At 33.7% G+C, this 23,125-nt stretch overlaps 6 protein-coding genes across 12 annotated transcripts in view; 3 read left to right on the top strand and 3 right to left on the bottom strand.

Annotated features, from left to right (window-relative positions):
- Nucleotides 1-23,125, bottom strand: part of LOC108949985 — a 436,537-nt gene that overhangs the window by 205,311 nt on the left and 208,101 nt on the right. The window lies entirely within an intron of this gene.
- LOC104266302 lies at nucleotides 357-932 on the top strand. Its single transcript, XM_009862129.1, has one exon. It carries the CDS (start codon nucleotides 357-359, stop codon nucleotides 930-932), a length of 576 nt encoding a protein of 191 aa, XP_009860431.1.
- LOC100183312 (protein GUCD1) lies at nucleotides 1,377-19,376 on the bottom strand. Of its 3 annotated transcripts, XM_002124089.4 has the most exons (7): nucleotides 19,365-19,376; nucleotides 15,816-15,821; nucleotides 3,953-4,121; nucleotides 3,591-3,703; nucleotides 2,918-3,129; nucleotides 2,324-2,636; nucleotides 1,377-2,024 (listed from the first exon to the last, which is right to left on the bottom strand). In XM_002124089.4, the coding sequence occupies exons 3-7, from the start codon at nucleotides 4,090-4,092 to the stop codon at nucleotides 1,930-1,932; spliced, it is 873 nt and encodes a 290-aa protein (XP_002124125.1). In that variant the 5' UTR covers nucleotides 4,093-4,121; nucleotides 15,816-15,821; nucleotides 19,365-19,376; the 3' UTR covers nucleotides 1,377-1,929. The 3 variants fall into 3 exon arrangements, with proteins under 3 accessions (XP_002124125.1, XP_026692930.1, XP_026692929.1); XM_026837129.1 differs by lacking the exons at nucleotides 15,816-15,821; nucleotides 19,365-19,376 and adding an exon at nucleotides 5,216-6,844 and having other exon boundaries at nucleotides 3,953-4,851; XM_026837128.1 differs by lacking the exons at nucleotides 15,816-15,821; nucleotides 19,365-19,376 and adding an exon at nucleotides 5,221-6,844 and having other exon boundaries at nucleotides 3,953-4,851.
- LOC100185723 (calmodulin-2/4-like) lies at nucleotides 8,583-10,605 on the top strand. Its single transcript, XM_002125271.4, has 3 exons — nucleotides 8,583-9,035; nucleotides 9,408-9,543; nucleotides 9,725-10,605. The coding sequence occupies exons 1-3, from the start codon at nucleotides 8,850-8,852 to the stop codon at nucleotides 9,883-9,885; spliced, it is 483 nt and encodes a 160-aa protein (XP_002125307.1). The 5' UTR covers nucleotides 8,583-8,849; the 3' UTR covers nucleotides 9,886-10,605.
- Nucleotides 11,249-16,657, top strand: zf(c2h2)-75 (zinc finger protein ZF(C2H2)-75). 4 transcript variants are annotated; one of them, XM_026836891.1, is made up of 8 exons: nucleotides 11,249-11,430; nucleotides 11,982-12,081; nucleotides 12,140-12,218; nucleotides 12,990-13,172; nucleotides 13,303-13,526; nucleotides 14,113-14,168; nucleotides 14,547-14,842; nucleotides 14,900-15,088. In XM_026836891.1, exons 1-8 carry the CDS (start codon nucleotides 11,339-11,341, stop codon nucleotides 14,929-14,931), a joined length of 1,062 nt encoding a protein of 353 aa, XP_026692692.1. In that variant the 5' UTR covers nucleotides 11,249-11,338; the 3' UTR covers nucleotides 14,932-15,088. The 4 variants fall into 4 exon arrangements, with proteins under 4 accessions (XP_026692692.1, XP_026692690.1, NP_001122382.1 ...); XM_026836889.1 differs by lacking the exon at nucleotides 14,900-15,088 and adding an exon at nucleotides 15,095-16,657 and having other exon boundaries at nucleotides 11,263-11,430; NM_001128910.1 differs by lacking the exon at nucleotides 14,900-15,088 and adding an exon at nucleotides 15,095-15,930 and having other exon boundaries at nucleotides 11,297-11,435; nucleotides 11,915-12,081.
- On the bottom strand, nucleotides 16,434-21,215 carry LOC100178593 (CTD nuclear envelope phosphatase 1A-like). Of its 2 annotated transcripts, XM_002123371.5 has the most exons (9): nucleotides 20,972-21,215; nucleotides 20,370-20,436; nucleotides 19,460-19,584; nucleotides 19,167-19,238; nucleotides 18,716-18,832; nucleotides 18,272-18,383; nucleotides 17,698-17,782; nucleotides 17,169-17,244; nucleotides 16,434-16,976 (listed from the first exon to the last, which is right to left on the bottom strand). In XM_002123371.5, exons 1-8 carry the CDS (start codon nucleotides 21,104-21,106, stop codon nucleotides 17,184-17,186), a joined length of 774 nt encoding a protein of 257 aa, XP_002123407.1. In that variant the 5' UTR covers nucleotides 21,107-21,215; the 3' UTR covers nucleotides 16,434-16,976; nucleotides 17,169-17,183. The 2 variants fall into 2 exon arrangements, with proteins under 2 accessions (XP_002123407.1, XP_009860394.1); XM_009862092.3 differs by having other exon boundaries at nucleotides 16,434-17,244.

The raw sequence follows: 23,125 nt of genomic DNA, 5'->3' as shown, positions 1-23,125 counted from the left end.
GCTACAAAAAACGCTCAACAGAAAACACTGTTAAGACCAAAGCCACTATTGCTTTAGGCACCAAAGCTCTGCACACTAAAGAGCGTGCTCGCTAACTGTGTGCGCCATGAGAGCCAAAATAAAATAAAGGTCGCAGGAATTATTAAATTCAAAATAATAATAATATCGGGGATGAAATATTCGTCATATTTGTTGATATTTTGAATATATTGTTTATTGTGCACGTAGCTGACGTCACAATGACATTTGTTTTTTTAGATAACGTAATAAGCGTTGAAAAATTTACAGAAAATATTTTCAAATTTTAGCTGAAAAATAACTTGTTTTCATAGAAGGGACACTTTTAGCGCAAAAATATGGGAAATATGTTTTATTATCCTCTCGAGCCAGAGGCAATAAGCTACCACAGACCGCAGGACTACAATTCACTCGGTAAACGTAAGTCGGACATCAAAAAGGACGAAAACGAGATTGACTTGCTGCACCGAACATACTGCGCTGATATTTTCTCCCAGCGTAAAAACATCAATCAAAAACGGAAGATGTTAACGGATGTAAGTGATGAAGATTACGCTAAGCGCTTCCCGCAATGGGAGGCGGAAGACATAGGCGACTACAAGGTCCAATTTGAGATTTTTGACTTAAACCGAGATGGTTTAATCGACTTCAAAGAAATGAATATGGTGCTTGATGAATTCGGGGAAAGCAGCGACGAACAGGACCGAATAAAATACTTCAGGCAGATTGATCTTGACGATTCTAATAGCGTTGACTTTGAAGAGTTTCTGCTTGTGCTGAATAAACTGCAACAGGCGGCTGGGCTAAACAAAGCAGCCGGCAACATCGGTAATATTGTAACACAAGGTGCTCATCAAGTTAAAGAATTAAGGAGGATGTCCGTTTACAAGCAACTGACAAACGGCTTGTTTTAAATAAAACCGAAGGTCATTTTGTTGGAATTTGTTTGTTTATTGTTTTGTTGATCAGTTTTATTTTTTAATAACTCTAAAATAAAAGACCAAAACACTATAAAACGGCAAATCAGCGCGCCTGCCTCTAGCACAGAGTGCCGATTCCGCTACCATTTGGCGCATAGGTGTTCTTTTAGCAGAAAAAATAGGGAAATTGCTTTAACCCAGTGGTCACCAGTGGGTTGTATAAATTGTTTGTCATACCTTAAATAAGAACAACTTTAAAAAAATAAGAACCTGCGTTATAACGACTGTGGTTGCTCCCCCACGTAAGTTACACTCATACAAACAACTTCAATACTCTGTCTATACTCTATAGTATACTATATTTTTTGAACCATGTTAACAAATTAGAATTTAAATATTAAGAATACATATATAGTATAGAGTAAGTATATGAAATATAAAACAAAGATTTATATCTTTATTGCACATGAGTAAGTAAAAATTGAAACAAGTTTTATAACAACACTAGATAAATAAGTTAAAAATTCAAACATGCATATTGGTTCAAATCACAATAGTGGTTTACCCATATTACATATATGTTAAATAAATAAAATGTGGGATATCAGCACTTGTTTTGCCGGCTGGCAGCTGTGGGATTTGAACATTGTACCCTACAATAAAAAGATAACTACAAAAACAGTTCTACATTGAAGCACAATGGTTAAACAACTTAATTTCAAAGCTTGATGCTGCTGTCATTATTGGCGTGTGTACTTGCACAAAACACTTAATTGTTTTAACTCAGTGGTCACTAATACGATGTCTAAAAATCCTAAGCAATTACCCAAAAAAATCATAAGCATAATCTCTTACATACTCAATAACCTGAGGTGTATAAAGTCACGACATCTTGTATGTGATAAGAACCTGTGTTAGAACTCTGGGTTGTCCGACAACGCAAGAAAAAAAGGTGAGTATCATTCATCTACTATCACCACCCATAAACGACTTATTCATTTCCAAATATAAACAGCAGGTCTTCATCAGTACCGTAACTCTTCCTTGCTTTTTCAAAACTTGAAATACTGCATCGACTCTTGGGGTCTATAAACAAACATAGCTTAGTAATGTAGCAGCTGTAATAAGGAATTAAAGTCTTAGAGCTTAATGCTGTTGTTTTGGGAGTGTGTGTTCAAGCAATTACTCCAACACAGTAGTCACTAATGGGTTGCATAAATTGCCAACCAGATGTTAAAAAAAAATTACTTACAAAGTTACATATGAGTTAACTCGTAAGCGGGCACAAAGTGTATAAAACAGAACACCAGTGTTTTAAGGACTGTCTTTTCCAGCAACGCGCGGATAAATAAGTTACATTTATTCAAATTATCATTTGAACTTACAATTTGCTGAAGGATCATTAAATATTACTTCCTTTTGTTTCAAATCAAAACCAACAACTAAAATAAAGTGTCCCCAATATTTTAACTTTTCTTCATTTTCTACAGAAGTTATTTCATCATTTTGCACAAATTCTTCAGTACTTGTAGTGTTACTGTGTTCTTCTTTTTGAATAATTGTTTTGGGTTTCACACTTTGTGAGCTGTTTAAACCAGTGTGTGAATGATCGGCATTTTCGGGAGTTTTTGTTGCAACAGAAGATTCAGTTAAAAAAATTCTTTTTAACTTGCTGTCATCAACTAATACAATAACGGGCTGTAAAAGATTAAAATTATAAACCTATTTGGGCTATGTAACATTATTTAAATTGTTTTTATATATTTAAATGTGATAAGAAAGATTTTATTATAATTACAACAAAGGAAATGAAGTTTGCAACACAACTTAAAATAAATGCAAATATAAATAAAAAGTGGTAAATGTATATAATATGTTTTTGTTAAGTCCTAAAAGTTAATAACAAAACACAAAACTAAATTTTCTCATATTGCAAATTGTTTTGTATCAAAAAAAAGTTACATTTAAAACATTCATACCTGATTATAAGTTGCTATATGGTTAAAAATTTTCGTAACACTTTTTGATTTCTTTTCCACAAACACATTTCTTTTCTGTGCTGACTTAAACAGCTTATTAACTCTGTTCATTTCAACAGAAAAGCTTGTTTTCAATTGATTCAGATAAAAAGATTCTTCAGAGTAAGTAGAATCAGCACCGAGTGTAATTGTAGTTAATATGTGTTTGATACCTATAAAATAAATTTTTAATAAATTAACACCTAAGTATTCGGATTGAAGAAATCCTATTTCGAACGGACAAATTAAAAATAAATATTCCACATAGGTGAGATCCTATAATAGGGCATGCCATGTGATTTAGGTCTTAGTTGGCCCTTTAACCCAGGGTGCATGTAGTGACTGAAAAAAGATTAAAAGAATCCTAGATTTATTATATTCTGCTGCTGCTGTAGCACAGTGATGACAGCACTTGTTTTTATAACCAGGGGTTCGAGGCTCGATGCTGCTACCTTTGTGGGCATATGTGTATTTTTATGCAAGATACTCATAGGCCATTGCTCCAACCCAGTGATCATAAATGGATTGTCCAAGTTACCAGTCATACATAAACAAAACATGATCTACCAAGTTACATGTGTGATAACTCGAGAGCATGCCCAAGTAATATGTGTTCAAACAAATGCCTATTTACCCATAATAGCACACAGATATGCAAGATCAATCGTCCAAACAGATTTTTCCAAACCATGCTTTAAAATTGCTTCATCCATTGTAACCATGGCATTTGTGGCTCTCTCTAAATACCTATATAATACATATTTATAACATATCATATGATTTGGATATCTCTTTGAATACAGTAGCACAGATCAAATAAATTAGAAAAACAAAAAAGGGAATTTGCCAAGAAATTGAAGGTTGTTAACAACTCGCTAGTAAGACTACACATCAAAAAATGCTTCTGAATCATTGTAGTAGGCAACCCAACTAAATCAAATGGTTTTGGTATTATCCCTACAGAATAGCTTAAATGTTATATTTTTAACACCAAACCTAGCAGCCATTCTAAGTGAAGCAATACCACAATCCCAGTTGCCTTCTTGCTTAATATGGTCAACATCCAACAGAACATAATTGGGAAGCCCAACTTTTAACTTTGTAAACTTGCAGGTCAATTTATCCAGGACATCCATTATAAATTAGTAATTGAAACTCTAAATATCTAAAAACATATAATTATATAAAATGTAAAAATGCATAAAAATATACAACTCTATGAATAAAATATAAGTTTAATAGATGTACAGTGCTTTCTAAATCATTCAGTATAGTTAGAATAATTGGTATTCAAGCTGCTATCAACCAAAGATGGTAAAAGGTTAAAGTATGAAAAAACTTATAAAAATTCAAATTTAATCGGTTAATTGTAAAACAATTGTCATTTTTTCAGCTACTTCCCATGGTTGGACAATTTGTTTAAATTTATCCAAGTCTATTTTTCCTCCAGTTAGATTCAACGCCTTTTTCGCCACATTTTCGATTTGAGAATCGCTTAGTGATGGAGAGAGCAAGATATGGTAATATCTATACATCTCAATTCCTTGTAGGTAACCAAGTTTTCTGACATCCAGTATTTCGAATAATAATTCAACTTTTTCAGATGGTGTCCTTGCAGAAGAAAACGCAGCAAAAAAATTTACAAATTCTTTGGGATACAGAATACCGGATCGGCCCCCATATTTTTCAGCAAAAATGGGCGCAAGTTTGTGCTGATTTACTTCTGGGATAAGAAGAACTTGCTCAATGGTGACACCCGATGTTTCATCTTTTGATTTTGATGTGTCATATTGCGAATAGCGTTTTTGCACCTCTTGTAAGTATCTTGGCGAAAGCTTGGTTTGTTCTAATATCTCATTTTGTTCGTCTTTTGTAAAATAGGAAACTCCTTGTCCCTAATAATTTGTAAATAATTATATTCTTAAACCAAACCGACTCAACTAAAATATAATACACTAGTCGTAAAACTATAGATTAAGTCCCCAAATTTAGCTGTTAAAGACTTGAATTGTGAGCTATGCTAAAACAATACTGTTGATCTTAAAAGACTGCGAATAAAGTAGTGTAGCTATAAAAAAGGTTTTCTAAGTTTTAAATGTATATTAAACTATAGGGTTGCAGAGTTGCAGTGTTAAAATGACATGCCGTCTTAGAATGACATGTTACCCCTCTAATTACTTTAATATTTCAAGTTTTTGTAAAAAGTACATCTTTAAGAGGTTGTGCTTTATTTTTATAAAATCTAATTAATTTGAATACTTTACCATTGCTTTAATTTAACAGGATTTCATTAAACCTTGCAATCAACCAACAATTTGCTTCAAAGTAATAAAAGTTTAAAAATTATTTAAAAAACTCTGAATAGAACTATTATTATATATATTAAAATATAGTAGGGTGGGGAAGATGGAACACCTTTAGCACATAATATCCAAATATCCTGAGCATGTTTACACAATTACCAACGGTCTATGGGAGTTGTGAGGATACGGTTTTGTAATTTTTCAAATGTTTTTTGTTTACTTCCAAATAGGACAAGAAAATAGATCAAAAAGGTTTCCCATCTTCCCAGACCTGCTATATACATATACATTTATTTAGGCTGAACTATTCAATACTGTATTCAAACACAAACTTAATTACTAAATAAATAAAACAAACATAATTTGTTCAATTATTAACAAAACACAAGGAAAAATCAAGTGAAGATGTGTTTCATTTGTGCATAGAGTGTATAAAAAATTAACAAGATAAATAAATGGAAATGTATATACTTAAAAAAGTTAAAATATTGTAAATATACAAACACTTTATACAAAAAAATATACTATTAAACAGTCTAGTATTACAATACTGACGTTTCTGCTGAATCAGGTAGTTTAATGAATAAATGAAGAACAATTGTTTATCTCTGCATAGCAGTGTAAGTGTAACATGACACAATAAAAAACAGAAGCAGTTTTCTTATTTTCAACATGATGCCACATATTTAACTTTGTAGAAGATTTTCATAGGTTATTTTTCTAAACTTGTCTTAGGATAACTTTTTGTCTGTGTTAAAAACTTTTAAATTCCATGCAATGCGAGGATCAACTAACGACTATCAGCTCATCAGGATTTGTGGAATTTTTCATCTAATAATTTCCCCCAAACTTTATTAAACGGATGCACAAACACTGTGGGCGTCCCATTACTTGAAACCAGTGGTTTGCCTTCATTCGCCCATTTAAAAATACTGCCTTCCAGGTTATAGCATTTACATTGACCCTTCAACCCAGTATCAGACTCCAACAACTTCTCATGAAACTTTTCAATCAGCTGACAAGATCTAAACCCAAGCGCACAATATGCAACAATATTTAAAGTCCCATCAAAAGTATTTTGTTTATCTCTAACCAAGTCCAGCAATTTGTTCACATTATTTTCCAATGTATCTTCGTAATCAAACCAAACTGCACCCGGTATCCTACTGATGTCGTACTCATATTTGTACCGGAAATCCGCTAATAATAAATCGTCCGCATTGTTTGACATTGAAATCAAATCTCCGGTCGAAATTTGCTGAACGCTTGAAAATCGAAGCCTGACCCCGGACAGAGACATTTTCATGGCAAAACTAGTGGGAGGGTCTTTATTGTCGCTCATTTTTAAACTGTAGTCAAACAAAAATAATACAATATTTCATAGTTTTAAACGGAAAAAGAGTGGAAAATATATAAAGATACTGAAATAAGGTTTACAGTGCAGCATATACCCTAATGTATTCACCCATAAGTTAAAACACAGTACCCTTTTCACGGATATAGATCAGTCTAAAATAGAAACCTCTAAAAAAGTCTAAAATAGAAACATTTCCTGTTTACAAAAAAATTCCCAACGATTAAAATCAGGGAATTTCCCTTATATTTGCGTCATCACGCAAAATATACAAGAGAGCTAGTTTAAAATACTATTTTGAAGTGTTGCAAAACAATAGTAACAATAGCATATGATACGCTAGCATATTCATTCTGATTTGTGTACATTTTGATAATTACTAAATAAATATATCAGATGTTAAACAAAGATAACATAAATCATTGCTTTCACCACAATTCGTAATTATATAGAAACTTCATTAATAATTGTGTTTTAATGACCAATTGGTTAGACTTATTACCGTTAGGTGTTGCCCAAGTGCACATATTCCCATAGTTGTAGCAACATAAAGTCTCGAACATGCTCTTCTTCCGTTACGATTGTGTTTGACCACTAAACTACGACGCGGAAACTCTGGCATTCACCTCGTATATCTTTATATATCGCCTTATACGTGGTGCTGTTAAGACGTTGCGTATAATTGCGGAGTTTGAAATTTATAGGTGATTGTTTTTAAACAGGTTACCAGTTTAAAAAATGTTAATTATCTATGTAAAGTTTATGTTACAGTATTGTGGGGAATAGGACGGGACACCTTTAGCACATAGTATTCAAATATCCTGATCGTGTTTTAAACAATTACCAACGGTCTATTAAAGTCATAAGATACGGTTTATAATTCTTCGTTTGTTCTTTGTTTACTAACAAAACGGTAAAAAAAATAAAACGAAAAGGTGTCCCATCCCCCCACCCGAGTATGCGTTAAATCTTGCCAGTAAGCAAACACACGCCAGCAGTGGTGGAAGCGCCAAAGTGCTACAGTCAGCCGTTAAGAATTAGTAATGGCGAGTCTTGAGATAACTTGCCACTTAACAATAGCCTTCTGCGGCTTAAAGGCCCACTTGAAACTCTATTAGGACAAACACCTTTTTGTTTTGGAAGTGGTTTACCCACAATCCTTATTTAAAGTTATAATATGCCATGTGATATACACCAGACCCCATTCTTACATTGGGATATAACAGGTACCAAGTAAAATAACAGATAAATATTCATTTTAAAAGACAGGGAAAGCAAATGTTATTTTAGCAGCGCTCGAGCGAGCCTGAACAGCGTAGCAACGACGAGTTCCTAAAACTACAGCTTTTGTACGCGGGTATATCGAAGTGTGTAGCAGATGTTTATGCAAACAAAAAATATTATGTAACAACATGTTTCACTAGCGACAAGGTAACAATTTATTTGTGTAGATTATCATTAGGCACAGGATTTGAAATGGAAATGTCGCGGCCGTATCCAATAGTCTTATTGTTAACGATTTTTGACTTGAGCACATTAAAGTGTAAACCTAATATTTGCTTTTTAATAAAGCGCTACAATAAATAGTGTTTACTAAGCAGTCAATTGTATAGTTGTAGGATAAAACCACCGAAGTACAATGTGTATATGAAAGCCTATAATATACGCTGGCTTATGCCGTTCAACGGTTCAACAGTTGGACCATATACTACGAAAGTGGGTTATACTAGTCGTATAAAGGCGAAGTTAAGATTTTTTCAAATGATCAGATGAGATTGCACAATTTAAGTCTTAAGTATGCGATGGCTAAGCAATATACCATCTGTATCGGTGTTTTGATTTAAAGTGTTAAGAATATATATATAGGGCGCTTTTAAACCGAATAAGTTAAATGTACGTTTTATAAAAATCTATATTGAGACGTGGTATGGCGTTTTGCTGCAAAATTATATATTTTTACATTCTTATGATTTTTACACGGCGATTGGACAAATAAATCAGAGCTCCATTGTATTTTTCGACTTAGGCTATACGCTGTTTTAGGTATATTGCCGTATAGGGTAAGATAGGACATACTTTTTTATCTCTCTTTGCTCGTCCCGTTTGGTAGTAAACAAGGATTTTTCCAGAATTATATAGCAGTATCCTCACGTTAGTTATTAGAATTTAAGCGATTAAGGTGCTAACAGTTTCCATCTTACCCCACAGTACCATATTAAACATATTTGCAAGGAAAATGTCAAATGAAACGCCCAAAGAAGCTGAAGTTCGGTTCACAGACGCCCAGGTTGAACAATTTCGTCACCATTTTGCAAATTTTGATTTTAAGCAAGAGGGTGCAATAGCTACGGCTGATTTAGGTTCAGTGTTGCGAGCTTGTGGCCAAGTTCCAACCGAAGGGTGGCTTAAGGAACGAAGGAATGTAAGTCGGCTGTATATGCTACTTTTTATTTGGCTTCTTAAACATTTTAGGGTATAAAAAAAGCATATAAATCACATATTTTTTAATCGTGTTTTTAACAATTAACAACGGCATTTTAAAATATTTTTGAAATGAGTCTATAAAAACTGTTTGTTTGCTTCCAAATAAGAAAACAAATTAGTGTAAAACGTGAACCATCTATAGCACCATTCATAAAAATGTTTGGTTCAACGGTAACATAAAGTCAACAATTCGGGACACTTTGCCTTACAAAGAGAATAAAACATCGACCATCCTATTACCTCAACCTATACTGTATCATTTTCGCCCGAAAAAATTATAATAGTATAAACACTAAGCATGTTTATAAAGGTGGCAGACCCTGAACACCGTGGTATCGTGGAATGGGGAAACTTCTTGCAAATTATGAAGCAATGTGTTGCTGGGGGCGGAAACAATGATGAAGAATTATTGGAGGCGTTTCGAAGATTTGATAAAGGAATGACAGGTAGTGTATCGCATATAGTGGGGTGGGGAAAGATGGGACACCTTCATCCTATTTCGGCAAAGTTGCATATTTTGTAACTTGAATAAGCGGACATGAGGTGTACGAAACAGATCACCCGTGTTATAACAACTATACCATTGCCCCGCCACGTGAGTATAAATAAGTTACATTTATCTTGTAGGAGTGATCAAATCGGCCGAGTTACGTAATATACTGATGACGATGGGGGATACCCTAACAGAGGAAGAAGCATCTGAGCTCATAAATGATGCTGATCCACTTGGAGAGGGTGTTGTCAGCTACGAGTCATTTGCAAGGGAAATGGTTTATAATGGACCATGATTAATGCGATGTTTGGAAAATGAAAAAAAAACATGTTTAACCTCTGTAAAAAAAATATTTTTTTTTAATAGAGTCGGTTTTGCTTTTTATGTATACTAGGGTGGGGGAAGATGAGACACCTTTAGCACATAATTCCCAAATATCCTAACCGTGATTTAAACATTTAACAACATTGTGTTGGAGTCGTGAGGATACGGGTTTATATAGTTCTTTAAATGTTATTTGTTTTTTTACCAAACGTGAAAAGAAAATGGAATGAAAGGGTGTCCCATCCTTCCACACCCTACTATAGCATATATATTATCCAATTTGTAATAACGAAATTTGTATTAAGATTGTTTCTATACTACTATGGGGTAGGACGAATTACCTTTAGCACATAATATTCCATATTTACTAATCGTGTTTTTAACAACTAACAATGTTCTTTTCGTGAGTAATTTGTTATATTATTTTGCAAATGTTCTTCGTTTACTAACAAATGTGACGATAAAAGAGAGTGAAACATGCTTCATTACACCCCACCCTATGTTATACGGATTTTTACACAATTTTGTCGGTTAAATCAGAGTAAATATAAAAAGCATATGTTTTTTGAATGTTATTTGTTTACTACCAAATACGACGTGAAAATAGAATGAAAAGTGTTTGACCTTATATGTATGTGTGTAAAAAATTAATATATAAAGTATAGGTTAATAAAAGCACTGCTGTGTTAAGAATGGTATTGCATATAAAAAGCAAGGGGACTGATGTACATACATACATATATATATATATATATATATATATATATATATATATATATATATATATATAGTAGGTTGGGGGGAGATGGGACACCTTTAAAATTTTCTCGTCCCATTTAGTAGTAAATAAAAAAAATTCAGAGAATTATAAAACCGTATCCTCACGACTCTCATAAACCGTTGGTAATTGTTTAAAACACGGTCAGGATATTAAAATACTATCTGCTGAATGTGTCCCATCTTCCCCCACCCTACTATACATATATATATACATATATATATATGTTTGAGCAACGTCAGACGCTTATACCTCATAGAAGTCATTGTGACGAAACAGTCAACGTTAATCCGCTATTTCTAAACGCGGGTTAGCGCTCAACCAATCTTTAAAAATAGAAGGAACTATGAACGTGGAAACGGCGTTCTAAAACCTTTTGCTGTTACATTGCAGCGCTGTTAAATTCATGAGCAAACGTTTTAGTGAACACTCTTGTAACGAGACGTATACATGGTTAAACAAGCGGTTTATAAGGCATAGCAATGAATCTATTAGACTTAGTAGTTTTATGAACACCGATTAATATAGTTTTGACTGCAGCCCTATTTGTGAATAAAGCAGTAGTAAAGATTAAGAATGTTCAAATTGCAGATTACTGTTTCATATTTGAATCGTTAAGGATAATAAAGTGACGCGTTCATACTTAATGGCACCCGTTAATGTGGAACAAGTCTGTCCGATTTCTTGTGAACTAAAAAGTGAAGCATTAAAACATATTGATTCGGTTTGTTTTACCAGGTATGGCAAATATAACATATATCATACCACCATATTAACTAACGTATTGTACTGGGGTAAGATGGGACAACTTTAGCACATATTATCAAAATATCCTGATCGTGTACTAAACAACGGTCTACGGTAGTCGCGAAGATACGATTTTATAAATCTTTAATGTTCTTTGTTTTTACCAAATAAGTCGAAAAAAAAATAAAAAGGTGTCCCATCTTCCCCTACTATAACATTTTTTATTTTATTGCAATAACCACGTTCGTATGAATTAACATAGCGAAGAGTTCGGAATTAACAGTAAACGACAGTCGTATTATGATGAAAACTTTATGCGATTTATTATACATATTTATGTTACTAATATATAGTAATACGGGGCAAGATGGAAACCGTTAGCACATATAATATCCAATATTTCCTAATGGTGTTTCAACAATTAGCCGTGAGAATTCGGGTATATAATTTTACCAACTGGGACGATAAATGAAAGTTAAAACATGTTCCATCTTACTCCAACCTACTATATTAAAACACAACATTTATATTTTATTAAACAGACAAACAGAAAGTACGAAGTTTGTAACCCGTAACCGTAACAACCCATTTCCTTTTTGTGGAAAAGCGTATGCAAATGAAGTCGACTTACATCAACACATGGTAAGAATAGACGGTGCATTTAAATTTTGATTTCTTTATTAATCTATGTACGTGACAGACACGGCATACGTCACGGTCGAGTGATTCTATAGTCACGTGGGCTACGAAGCGGAAGAAAACCGGCAGAGCTCGCCACGGTAAGCATGAAGTTAGCGAATATTAATTGCAAACATACACCTAACACAAACAACTTTTCGTCGCTGATGCAACGGTTGGTTCCTCCCGTTTGTTTTGCTTTGGCTAAATAAGTAATCGGCTACGTTTCCGCTTTCCAAGGTTTTGGCGTGATAGACGACACGGCAGATATATCAAACGAAAAGTTGAGTCTCTTTATACACAGATACAAACACGACAAACGCAGTTACTTTGTTTTAGAACTTATCGGCAACGAAAATAAATCCGAGCTTTAATAGCCTTTATGTTGCAGCGTTGAGTTGAAACAGGTCTTCAGTCGTGTCATTTAAGTTCAGATATGCTCTAATTAATGTTGTGAAGCTGATTTTGCCCCCGGTCTAGTTACGTTAAGGTTGTGCGTATATTATTTAGGCTCGGGCAAGTCTAAAGACAGATTATATTCATATAGGTAGACATAAAGGTGCCAGCAATAGTAACGGTTAATTAATGATTTTAATTTGGTTAGTATGTTATTATGGATACGAAAGCAAACAAAACCAAAGGTATGACAAGCTGAGTTTTGATAATTATTTTGTTATAATATATTATTTGAATGTAATAGTAGTTTGGGTGAGATAGTTCATGTTTTTGTTTTATTTTAACGTCCGTATAATCCTCGCGACTCTAAAACAGTGTTAATTGACAACAGGATTATTTCTGTCTTGCCCCAACGTCCGATATATATTTGTCTATAATTAATATTTAAAGATATAACCGTTTATTTTTGTTTACAGTAAATAAAGTGCCAGGCATTCGACCACATATGTGCGAGACATGCGGGAAACGGTTTTCGCTGCTTGAAAACATGCACAGACACCAACTTATACATTCGAACGACCGCCCGTTTAAATGCCCACACTGCAGTAAAAACTTTCGGCTGTCGCAACACCTAAAAGAACACATCAGAATACATACAGGTATATGTTATATAGTTGGATATAAAGGAATGAATGAAAATTCGACGATCAGGAAATTATGGGATATTATACACTAACCGGCTAACGGTATCCATCTTACCCCATATTTCTATATTTTAAATATCGACAGGTGAGAAGCCGTTCAAATGCGACATCTGTGGACACGCATTTTGTCAGATTTCGAACCTTAAGTCGCACCAGAAGACACACAGTAAAGAGAAGAGTTTTAGTTGCGATATTTGCGGGAAAGGATTCAGGCGTTCATTTACACTCAAACAACACAAACTAATCCATCAAAGAAATAAATCGTTCAATGCGACCGACGGTGCAACAAAACCAAAATGCATAAACAAGGTTTGGAAATGTGTGTTTAAGTAAAAATGAATGTAGCTTGCTTTATCATCCTCGCGTGGCCGAAAAACGACAATTGTTATAACTTGGGTGTTCATATATGCATACCTCGTTCTAGTATACCATGTAGCGTTGTAGCCTATGTTACTTTTTGGCTGTTTATTTTTTGTGACCGCTGAAGAAAGCAATTGCCGTTAAGTGGTTTGTCCAAGGACACACGCGTCCATAATGATAGCGGTGCTGGCGAGCCTTGAACCCATTACCTCTGGATTAGAGGCAGGCGCCCAAACCACATTGCACACAACTATATAATGCCAATTTGTATCTTCACGACAACTAACCATGCAAGTTTAGTAGGTTTTGGAAAGAAAAATGGTTAATGTTTTTCCTTTTTTTTCGTCCCATTTGGCAGTAAACGAAGACATTTACAAAACGATATTCCCGTATCCTTACTACACTAAAAGAGCGTTAATACTGTAAAATACAATTAGAGAATGCGAGTTATTTTGTACTAACTATGCACAGTCAATTACATGGTGAATAAAAGGAGAATATTTATAATTAATAAACGATACGTATTTTTTTGCAGATTGAAGACACGGATAAGGAATTCAGAAGAGATGAAAGTTATGTTTTCACCTCAAGGTAAGTACATGAGTATGAATTTATCCTCAGCGAAGCAACCGAATTATTAAACGGATATCTTACTGTGCACGCACTATTTTACGTGACTTCTAAATACGTCCCGTATCCGCTTGCACGATTACTCGGTGGGTGGTTGTTTTTAATATAAAGTTGCCGTAAATTTAAACATATCCAATACTGGGTCGGATCGATCGTGCTCAAGAAGGCATGTCCATTATTGCTTTCGTTCCACTTGGTAGTAAACCAAGAATATTTATAGAATTATATACCCGCATTCTAACGATTATAAAAGAGCCTTGTTGTTAAAAACACGATCATGGAATAAGGTATATTATGTGGTATAATGGTACCTACCACACAGCACAATATTGTTTGCAGCGATCGAAGTCGAACAAATGACACAATGACGTCATCAAATGCAAAATCTGTGACGTCAAACCCGAATGACGTAGCGGAAATTACGTCAACCTCGACTGTGGTGTCGCCAACGTGGAGCGAAAATTCGGTGCCGAATTATTTCGGCAACCAGGCGCATGGTGGCGCTACGGAGATGTGGCCGGAATTAAATGCCCTGGCTCGCTTGACGTGCCAGCAACATTTCTCACATAATAGGGGTCACTGTGTAAGCAAGGACGAAAACAATAATACCCATAGCGAGCAGAAGGTGCTTGGAGGTAAGAATGAATAAAAGTCAACTGTTTAAAAATGTCTCAGGTTAATTCTTATGCAAGGTAATTTAAAGCGAAAAAATCCTAAAACTTAACCACTACACATGGTAACTCGTTAGCTGGCATGAGGTGTATGAAACGGAACACCCGCGTTTTAGCGATTGTCAACGCTACACCGCACAAGAACAAATACGTAAAATTTATTATTACGATTCAGGTTAAACTAATTCAGAGATCAATTTATTTCATGTCATATAGACTACAAATGGAAGCGAGACCTTAGCCGTGAGTGGATATGCGACGAACGAATAAAGATACAAGAAACCAATAATTCCGAGGAAAACTTATCCCCTGTCTCGATGGTGACGTCACAAACGTCTTGTGACGTCATAAGCAACTCCGAAATAAAAACATCCCGAAAAATCTCGTTCGACGACGAAAGCAGAAACCCGTGGTTATTACACGGAAATCACGCGCTGAATAGTTTGGCCGGTTTTGTATCGGTTCCGGGGATTCCCCCGCCCTCTGCTACGTCACTGGTAGGGTATAATCCTTTCGGTTTGGTTCCAATGGTAGAATGGCAGCCTGTTATTACTGGCTGGAGGTCTGTGTTGGATGGGAACGTATATGCGGTGGCAGATTAATGAATGAAAAATATTAAAAAAAAAACAGAAATGAACAAAAATTCATTTTGGTCACTCGCGAGCAAAAAAAAGTGTTATAATATGGTTGTGTCCATTGTGCGCCATAAGTATATGGTGGCTTAACACACCTCGTTTTTTATTTGGTTCCAGTTTAAATCTGGGCTGCTAGAATCACATAATGATACGAATGGTAACATATATATAAAGCAACTGTTTCCAACATATCGTGTGGAACAGAATATATATGTTTCAGTTTGCCCATTTCTGTTTCAAGTATCCTCGTACAGTTTGTAATTATTCTTTCTATTCTTTCATTGCAGCTACCATGAAATAACCTTATACTTGCATTAACGCTTAACATTAGAGTCACAACTATATTTTTTCACCCTAATAAACTACTTTAACGCAATTTTATTCTGCATTATAAGGTATTAAGACAATTTAAAGCCATAAATTCCAAATACCAAAATTTCAAAACCCTACTGTTTAGTCTTGTGTGTCAAAGGTTAAGGGTTCGAGGCTTGTCTCTGCTACCAATATAAAGCGCGTGTTCTCCAACCAAGTGACCACTAATGGGTTTTCTAAATTGTAGGCTAAACAGGAAAAATGATCATCCCATAAGTCACGCACGCGGTAACTTAGATAAGTCACGTACCAAAAGTAAGTGTTTCATGTAACACAGAGGTTGAGATATAGGTTTCTAACTTCGCGTTTACTCACCATTACTTGGCGGGGACCGGTGGCGGGTATTCCGGCCAAAAATCGAAGACATCGTCGATGTTAATACCCATACGCGCGCATTGGAATATACAATCAATAGATAGCGGACTATATTGTATTGTGGTAGTATTCCTACGTTGAGAATAACTCTTTTTTTACGATCTTTGATTCGCCGACTTCAAAGGGGAGACATATTTGTTCTAAATTCTTATAGCAAATTTTTAACATAAATGTTTTGATATTTTTAATGTATATTTCGTACGTTGGTTCGGTTTAATGAAAATGTACGATATCTCATTTTAATGGCTTTAAGACTCACGGGTAAAAACAAAGACGCTTTTGGGGAAAATTTCCTAAAAACACAATTTTATTAATTTAATATAACTTTCGGAATGCTGTAATGACAATACACAGCATTAGGCGTAATGAAAAGTATTCATGCGGAAAATATATTAAACAACCTAAAGAACTGTTTAAAATAAAACGTGGTAAAATAAATGTTTTTTTACAGAAAACCAAATTTTTGTAAACCATCTTCGAAATTGCGAAATGTTTCGTAATTTAGGTTGTTTGTTTTTTTCTAGAAGAACATAAAAATATAAAATGAAACGTAAAATCGCGTGTTGGGCTATACGATCATTGTCATGCTACGACAGCAGTGCATAAACAAAGAAATAAAACAATTGTTCAGTTTATGGCAGAGAAAACAAACGAACAGTCTAAGTCTGCACGCACTTTATATGAGGATACGAGTTGTTTCGTGTTAAATTTTCTCCCTAAAATAAAATTCCCTTTTTTTCGAATTAGATTATTGAAAAAAAAAATTTCGTTCTTTATCAAAACTTTTTTATTAAAAATTGTATTTTAAAAGAAGAAACCATGATCAGAAAGTTGCACACACACACGAGATACCATAATATAACTAAATAAGACTAAGTGTGTCTGTTATATAATTGTGATAGACATACCATCTATGTAACCCATCACCATTGCATGTGTTGGATCTTATTTCTTTGCAGCACATTTCGAACATCATTGCAAAACCTAATGAGGAAATTAGAACGTTAATATACACGAATTGGGATTAGGCGCTAAGAAATTCATCTTGTGTTTTTCATTATACATGAATCACCCAACTTTATCAGCATCAGATCAGAGTTAGATTCTTGGTATTTATTTATTACAGTTTCACCAAAGTCATTTTACTAGACTATACAGTTACACAACACACATAGTTGTCAAGCACAAGGAACATTATTGATTAATGTGGGGGTGTATTATCCGCTACTTTGGCTCTGCTTGTTTGTAAAGATGCCTAACAGCAGGGTAAAAGCGGCATCTTCAAAATGGAAACAACATTATAACAAAACAGAAATTGGCAAACAGAGAATTTAAAACAGGCTGTGGCCTGTAGGTATTTGAATAAAAAAGTATCTGTAAAAAATCATACAAGCAAAAAAAAGTTGGAAAGACCTGCATCACACTATGCCATCTTACCTAATTGCATCTAACATGGGTAAGACATTCAACAACGAAGTATCAAAAGGGTCCGCAAACCAGGACTTAATCGGAACTGCGTTCTCTGTAAAAATATTATATATATATTAATATATATATATATATATATATACATAAGGGGGGGGTTCTAAATTCTAATTTTTTTTAATCAAATCCCACTCCCCTCTTTTACACATTGATGGATGTAAATTAGTATAATGAGAAATGACGGAACTCTCTCGTATAATTATACATATAATTATACATATTAATACATATTTAATATTTATACTGCATTCTACTTAAAATAGAATTGGCAACTTTTGGCAAACTGAGGATTTTCGAGTAAACATTAAAAGCCAATACGCAATAAGATAGATCTGGTTCATGGGGCTGCGCCACCCCCCAAAATAACGGTGGCGCAACCAACTATCCATGCTTTCTTGTATTTTAATTATTTTGATGCCAATGTTTGTAACATATGGTAATCGTTTACTATTACCACTTAATACATAACATATCTTAGTATTCATTTCATGCATTTTATATCAAGATATTAGATAATATAAATCACCTGGAAAGCCTTTATATGCACCAGGAGAATTGTCAAGGATTAAAATACTTGATAGATCATTGTGAACAAACGATAAATCTTTTGTAAAACTACCGGTGTCCACTTTGCAATGCTGGGTGTATAACAATGTTTGTTTATTAGTAAGGAAAACAAATTAGTCAACACATATTTGTTATGGTATTGTACGGTAACATAAGAGCTATAAGATGGGTGTTGTAATATACACCATATATGGTGGCTTTATACACCTCACCTACACTTAGTTAAGAGTAACCAAATAAGCAACTTTGTTAGTGCCAACATGTTGGAGCAATTACTTTTAAACATCTTACACACAGACACACACCTACAAGCTGATAATGATAGCGGACTAGTAACCACTGTGTTTAAAAAGACGTAGACGTAATAGAAAGTATTTCATTTTTTTCCAAAAGTTGGCCTTACCTGTCTATAATATCTTCGTTTAAAAGTTCCGCGATTTTTGTCTAACCGGTCGCACACAGCGGACCCGTATATCTCCATCGAAGCAGTGAAAACCACTAGTTCGTACCACTGGCTTACCTATAATTATATAAAGTTTATATCAATATTATTTTAGTAATGACTAATGAATATCTACAATAGGGGTAGGCATCTAAGGGCCAACTTTCTCATATTATTATTTATTGTGTTGATATTATTAGTTATTGTAATATACTTAACAATGATTTAATATTTGTTATTTATTTCCTTGTGGCAACCACAGTATATATTACATAGGTGCTCTGTTTCATTCACCTCATGCCTCTGTACATCTGTGTAACTATTTTTAGGATAAAACACAAATTAAAACTTGACCCGTGTCCCTATATATATATTTTATATTTAAGTAGCCTATACAGTCCTGAATACTTACCACACTGAGAAAAAAGTCAACATGAGGTCTTTTGTGTACAAAGAATTTGACTGGGTGGCGCTCTATCACAACCTGGGATAAAATGAGAATAATCAGTGGCGTAAATAGGGGGGTTTTTAGAGGTAGCAGCACTCAATTTTGCAAAAAAAAAACTTATAGAAACTTTTAAAAACCTAAACACGGTTACAAAACGTTTACCAAATAGAATACAGTGATAAAATTTTTAAATATTGAAAAAATATTGCAAAATTTTACCAATCAAAAAAAGTTATAAAGTTTTACAAAACACTCACCTTTAAAACAAAGTCAGGTGGAGTGTCAGGCTTAACAGCAGGCCTTAATAAACCACCACTGTCATGTCGTGAATGGATTAATGTCTCATCAAGGTCTAATACAAGAACCTTTTTCTTTAATTGGCCTGTCAATAATATTTACATTAAAAAATTAAACATTTTACGTACTTCATAAACCTAGGCGTTCTTTTTAAAACTGAGTTATCGTTTAAATAAGTTGTTTCACCACCAAAGTTAAAGGCAAAGCTGTTGCTGTAAATGTTTAAACATTTTATATAATAGAGATTGGAGCTATTAGTCGGATAGGCTAGGCTAGGCCTATATATAATATATTATATTTATATTTATAATATACCTATATATAATATATATAATATATATTATACAATATAATTATTTTTAAACTGCGTTAATCGTTAAAACACTTTTATTGTTGTGTGAATAATAGAATTAAATGATATCCCACATGAATTTCATACACATTTACAAACAACTTCCAGTTTAAGAAAGTAACTTTTTATGTGTTGTGTTAACTTGTGTATGACTGCAAATGTGTAGTAAAGGGGTGAACTAATTTACCCAAGGACACACACAGACACAATGGTAGTATTATTGAACAAGACATTCTAACTACAACTTCAAATGTTCATCAAACAAAGATAGCGTTTTATCTTCAATCCCCACATAGCTATGTGGCAATGTAAATATTTTCTCATGACACACACCATTAGTTTTACAAACTAGACAAGTTTTTATATGACATCAGTTTTGAACCCGGTGCTCTTTGGTTAAGATGCAAGTGATGTAGTAATTGCACTTATTTAGCCACAGCATCATTACCCATATTTTACTAAGTATATATTTGTTGAAACAACAAAATAATGAATTTTTAAATGTTTTAATGCATTACCTAAACGCAGCCTTGAAATAGGAGTAAGGGGCATCACCTCATAACGAACAGTTTGGTGAGCTATCAGCTGGAATTAGAAAAACATTGAATAATAAATTTAATCACAAACAATTCTTAAATGCTCAATTGCAGTGCTACTGAGCTCCTTGTACAAGAAGTGGGTCGCCTGCTAAAGTGATCAAAAATATTTTAATCCTTATATTTTGTGTATGGTTAAAAAACATGTTTGATTTATACTTTTAGGGTCAAAGCTTTGCTATTCATTCATGTTTATTATTTGGGTCAATGTTAAAAGGTTAAGAAAGATAAATATACACAAACAGAAATTTAATACTGATAAATGTATAGCCTACAAATTTGATCCTGGTTTATTAGAATCATCAATTTAAAATGTCACATTTCACACACCACAAAGATAAAGCCTACAAAAAGTATTCACAACATAAACATACTTTATGTGATGTATTGTAAACAGGGTAATCCAAGTTTGGCAGGACTCTTTAAATATTTCATTTGTCAAATATCAAATTTAAAGAGTCGCCCTACCCTTGCTACCCCAGGTTAGGTGCCTATGAATGTATAAACATAAAACAAAAACTCACTTTACGAGTATTTTTTCTGAAAAAGTAGACAATAAAGCTCCACGCTGCGCCAAGCAGGCCCCAAAAAGCTTTGGGGAACATAGATAAAGAAGCAGGAGTGTGAAGTTCTAAGCTTGTGTAGTCCTTTTCATTCATAGAAAAGCAGTAACACAAAATTGTGTCTTGGCCAGTGTATGTTAGGTAATTCAGTCGACCGTTTTAAACAATTAACACAGCAGACTTAAATGAATACACAGTCTGTAAAATAGAAAATAATTGAGCACATAATGCATTAGGCCCATTTAATAACTATGTGATCGCTATTTGCTGATATAAAATATAAAAACAAAAATGTGGTTGCGGCAACATGATATAAACTTTAAAGAGTTATAAAATGACACAGATGTCCCATTATTTCAGACTGCTGAATATGTCAGTTCCTGACGAGATCTCTCTTGTGCCAGGTTTACATTTTTTGGAAAAAAGTACAAATGTTCAAATTCGGCAGTAAAATTTGTAATCCAAGTCATGTTAAGTAGTCCCATTTATTTTAATACACATTTGGTTTATTGTTGAATTGGTTGGAATTACTGAAACAGGAGAACATGTATCTCAAGATACATTTCGTAAACAAAATTGCGCGTGCTTCTACCATATTAAGCTGACCAGCTATTCAAGAAGAATACATAGTGATTGGATTTTGCCTTCTTGTGCTAGTTTAAAAGCTATATAGTCAGTCTGGCAGAATATAGCAGTTTCTAATGAGATCTTGCGCGTGTAAAACAGTGATTTTTTACATGTGTGCGTGCTATTTTTAAAATTGCCGCACAAAGCAGTTACATCTCCAAACTAAATTGGAAAATCCTACTTAATTTAACGCAGAATCGGTTCATTGTTTAATTAATTGGCGTGAGTGGGACAAGTTATCGCCAGCATTCCCAAGCATTCTTTAACAAAATCGCTGGTGCACCTGCCATACTATGCAGATTGGTTACATAGTATTATCACCTTTGTGGGTCATTGTTCTTTGTGAAGTCATAGTAACACTGCCAACACTGAATAGAAGCAATGACAAAAACACTTAAAAAGCCAATATATTTTGGCTGTTATGTATGACATAGCTGGTGAACCCTTATTTCACAAACTATTTTGGTGCTTTGGATTATTTTACATTTAAATAACTAATTGACAAACTTAGTCCTAATCATATGCAAAAAATGTAAACAAAAAAATCTTATATAAATACTTTTACAAGTAATAAAAAATTATTCTACCGAGAACATTCTTTTTAGAACATTCAAACCTATTCGGCGCATTGACGTCATTATACTAACTACTTAAAATGCATTTCTTTATCTAGCGACCGGTGATTTTTGGCGATGAAACTATAACTATCATTAAGTCTCTCTGTTACTTAAGAAAATGCAAAGCATTTTTGTCCATTTTCTAACAACAAATAATATCTAATATAACTGTAGAAGCAGACATAAATTCCCTTTTTATTAATGTTAAACTTTAATTGTAAAAATACCTAACTTGCTTGCTTACTTTGATCGACCAACCCAATACTGCGTGTTTAGTTTGCAATGCACCAGTGCGTCTCAATAATGGGCATGTGAATAAATGAAATTTATTTTGTCTCTTCAATCACGATAACGAAGAACAAGAGAGTTGACCAAAGCGAAAAGACAGGTAGTCAGAAGTGTTAATTTAACACACTCTCTTCGCTTAATTATTTAATCTTTGCCATCGTTTTTAAAGAGTCAAATGAAAGTAACTTTGTTTGTGGTTTAGTTATATCTTTCCTTCTATTATTCGTATCGTAGCCATTTTGTCGTTTAAAAATTATCGGCATAAAGTTTTATTTAATAGGTCTTTTTACAACAAATATTATTGATAAAATGGCAATAAATATGACTATTTATTTGCAATCATTATACACATGAACAGCGATTATATTAAAAGTAATAATAATAATAATAATAATAATATAATAATAACTTTTATTTGTCTCTTTGATTACAGTAGCGAAGATTTAGAAATGTTTCAAACGAAAAGACAGGATATAGCGACAAAACAACAGTTGTTAAAACACGCTTACAGTTAAAAACATATTTACATTTAGTTGGAAGAAAATAAGCGTGGTCGCTACACCTAACGGACATATATAAAAGT

The sequence above is a fragment of the Ciona intestinalis genome, chromosome 12, assembly GCF_000224145.3.
Source record: "Ciona intestinalis chromosome 12, KH, whole genome shotgun sequence".
Taxonomy (NCBI): Eukaryota; Metazoa; Chordata; class Ascidiacea; order Phlebobranchia; family Cionidae; genus Ciona; species Ciona intestinalis.
The sequence above is the reverse complement of the archived record's forward strand: the minus strand, read 5'-3'. Positions and strand labels throughout refer to the sequence as shown.

Bases quoted from the DNA above. Each gene is read 5' to 3' on its own strand.
- LOC104266302 (XM_009862129.1), top strand. From the start codon at position 357: ATGGGAAATATGTTTTATTATCCTCTCGAGCCAGAGGCAATAAGCTAC.
- LOC100178593 (XM_009862092.3), bottom strand. From the start codon at position 21,106: ATGAATGAAAAGGACTACACAAGCTTAGAACTTCACACTCCTGCTTCT. The intron at 18,833-19,166 runs GTAAGTATTCAG...ATATAATTATAG, and splicing joins TTGACTTTTTTCTCAGTGTG to GTAAGCCAGTGGTACGAACT. The intron at 17,783-18,271 runs GTGATTTATATT...ATATTTTTACAG, and splicing joins TGCATATAAAGGCTTTCCAG to AGAACGCAGTTCCGATTAAG.
- LOC100185723 (XM_002125271.4), top strand. From the start codon at position 8,850: ATGTCAAATGAAACGCCCAAAGAAGCTGAAGTTCGGTTCACAGACGCC. The intron at 9,036-9,407 runs GTAAGTCGGCTG...ATGTTTATAAAG, and splicing joins GGCTTAAGGAACGAAGGAAT to GTGGCAGACCCTGAACACCG. The intron at 9,544-9,724 runs GTAGTGTATCGC...TTTATCTTGTAG, and splicing joins ATTTGATAAAGGAATGACAG to GAGTGATCAAATCGGCCGAG.
- LOC100183312 (XM_002124089.4), bottom strand. From the start codon at position 4,092: ATGGATGTCCTGGATAAATTGACCTGCAAGTTTACAAAGTTAAAAGTT. The intron at 2,637-2,917 runs GTATGAATGTTT...AATCTTTTACAG, and splicing joins ATATAGCAACTTATAATCAG to CCCGTTATTGTATTAGTTGA. The intron at 2,025-2,323 runs GTAAGTTCAAAT...GTTTGTTTATAG, and splicing joins TAATGATCCTTCAGCAAATT to ACCCCAAGAGTCGATGCAGT.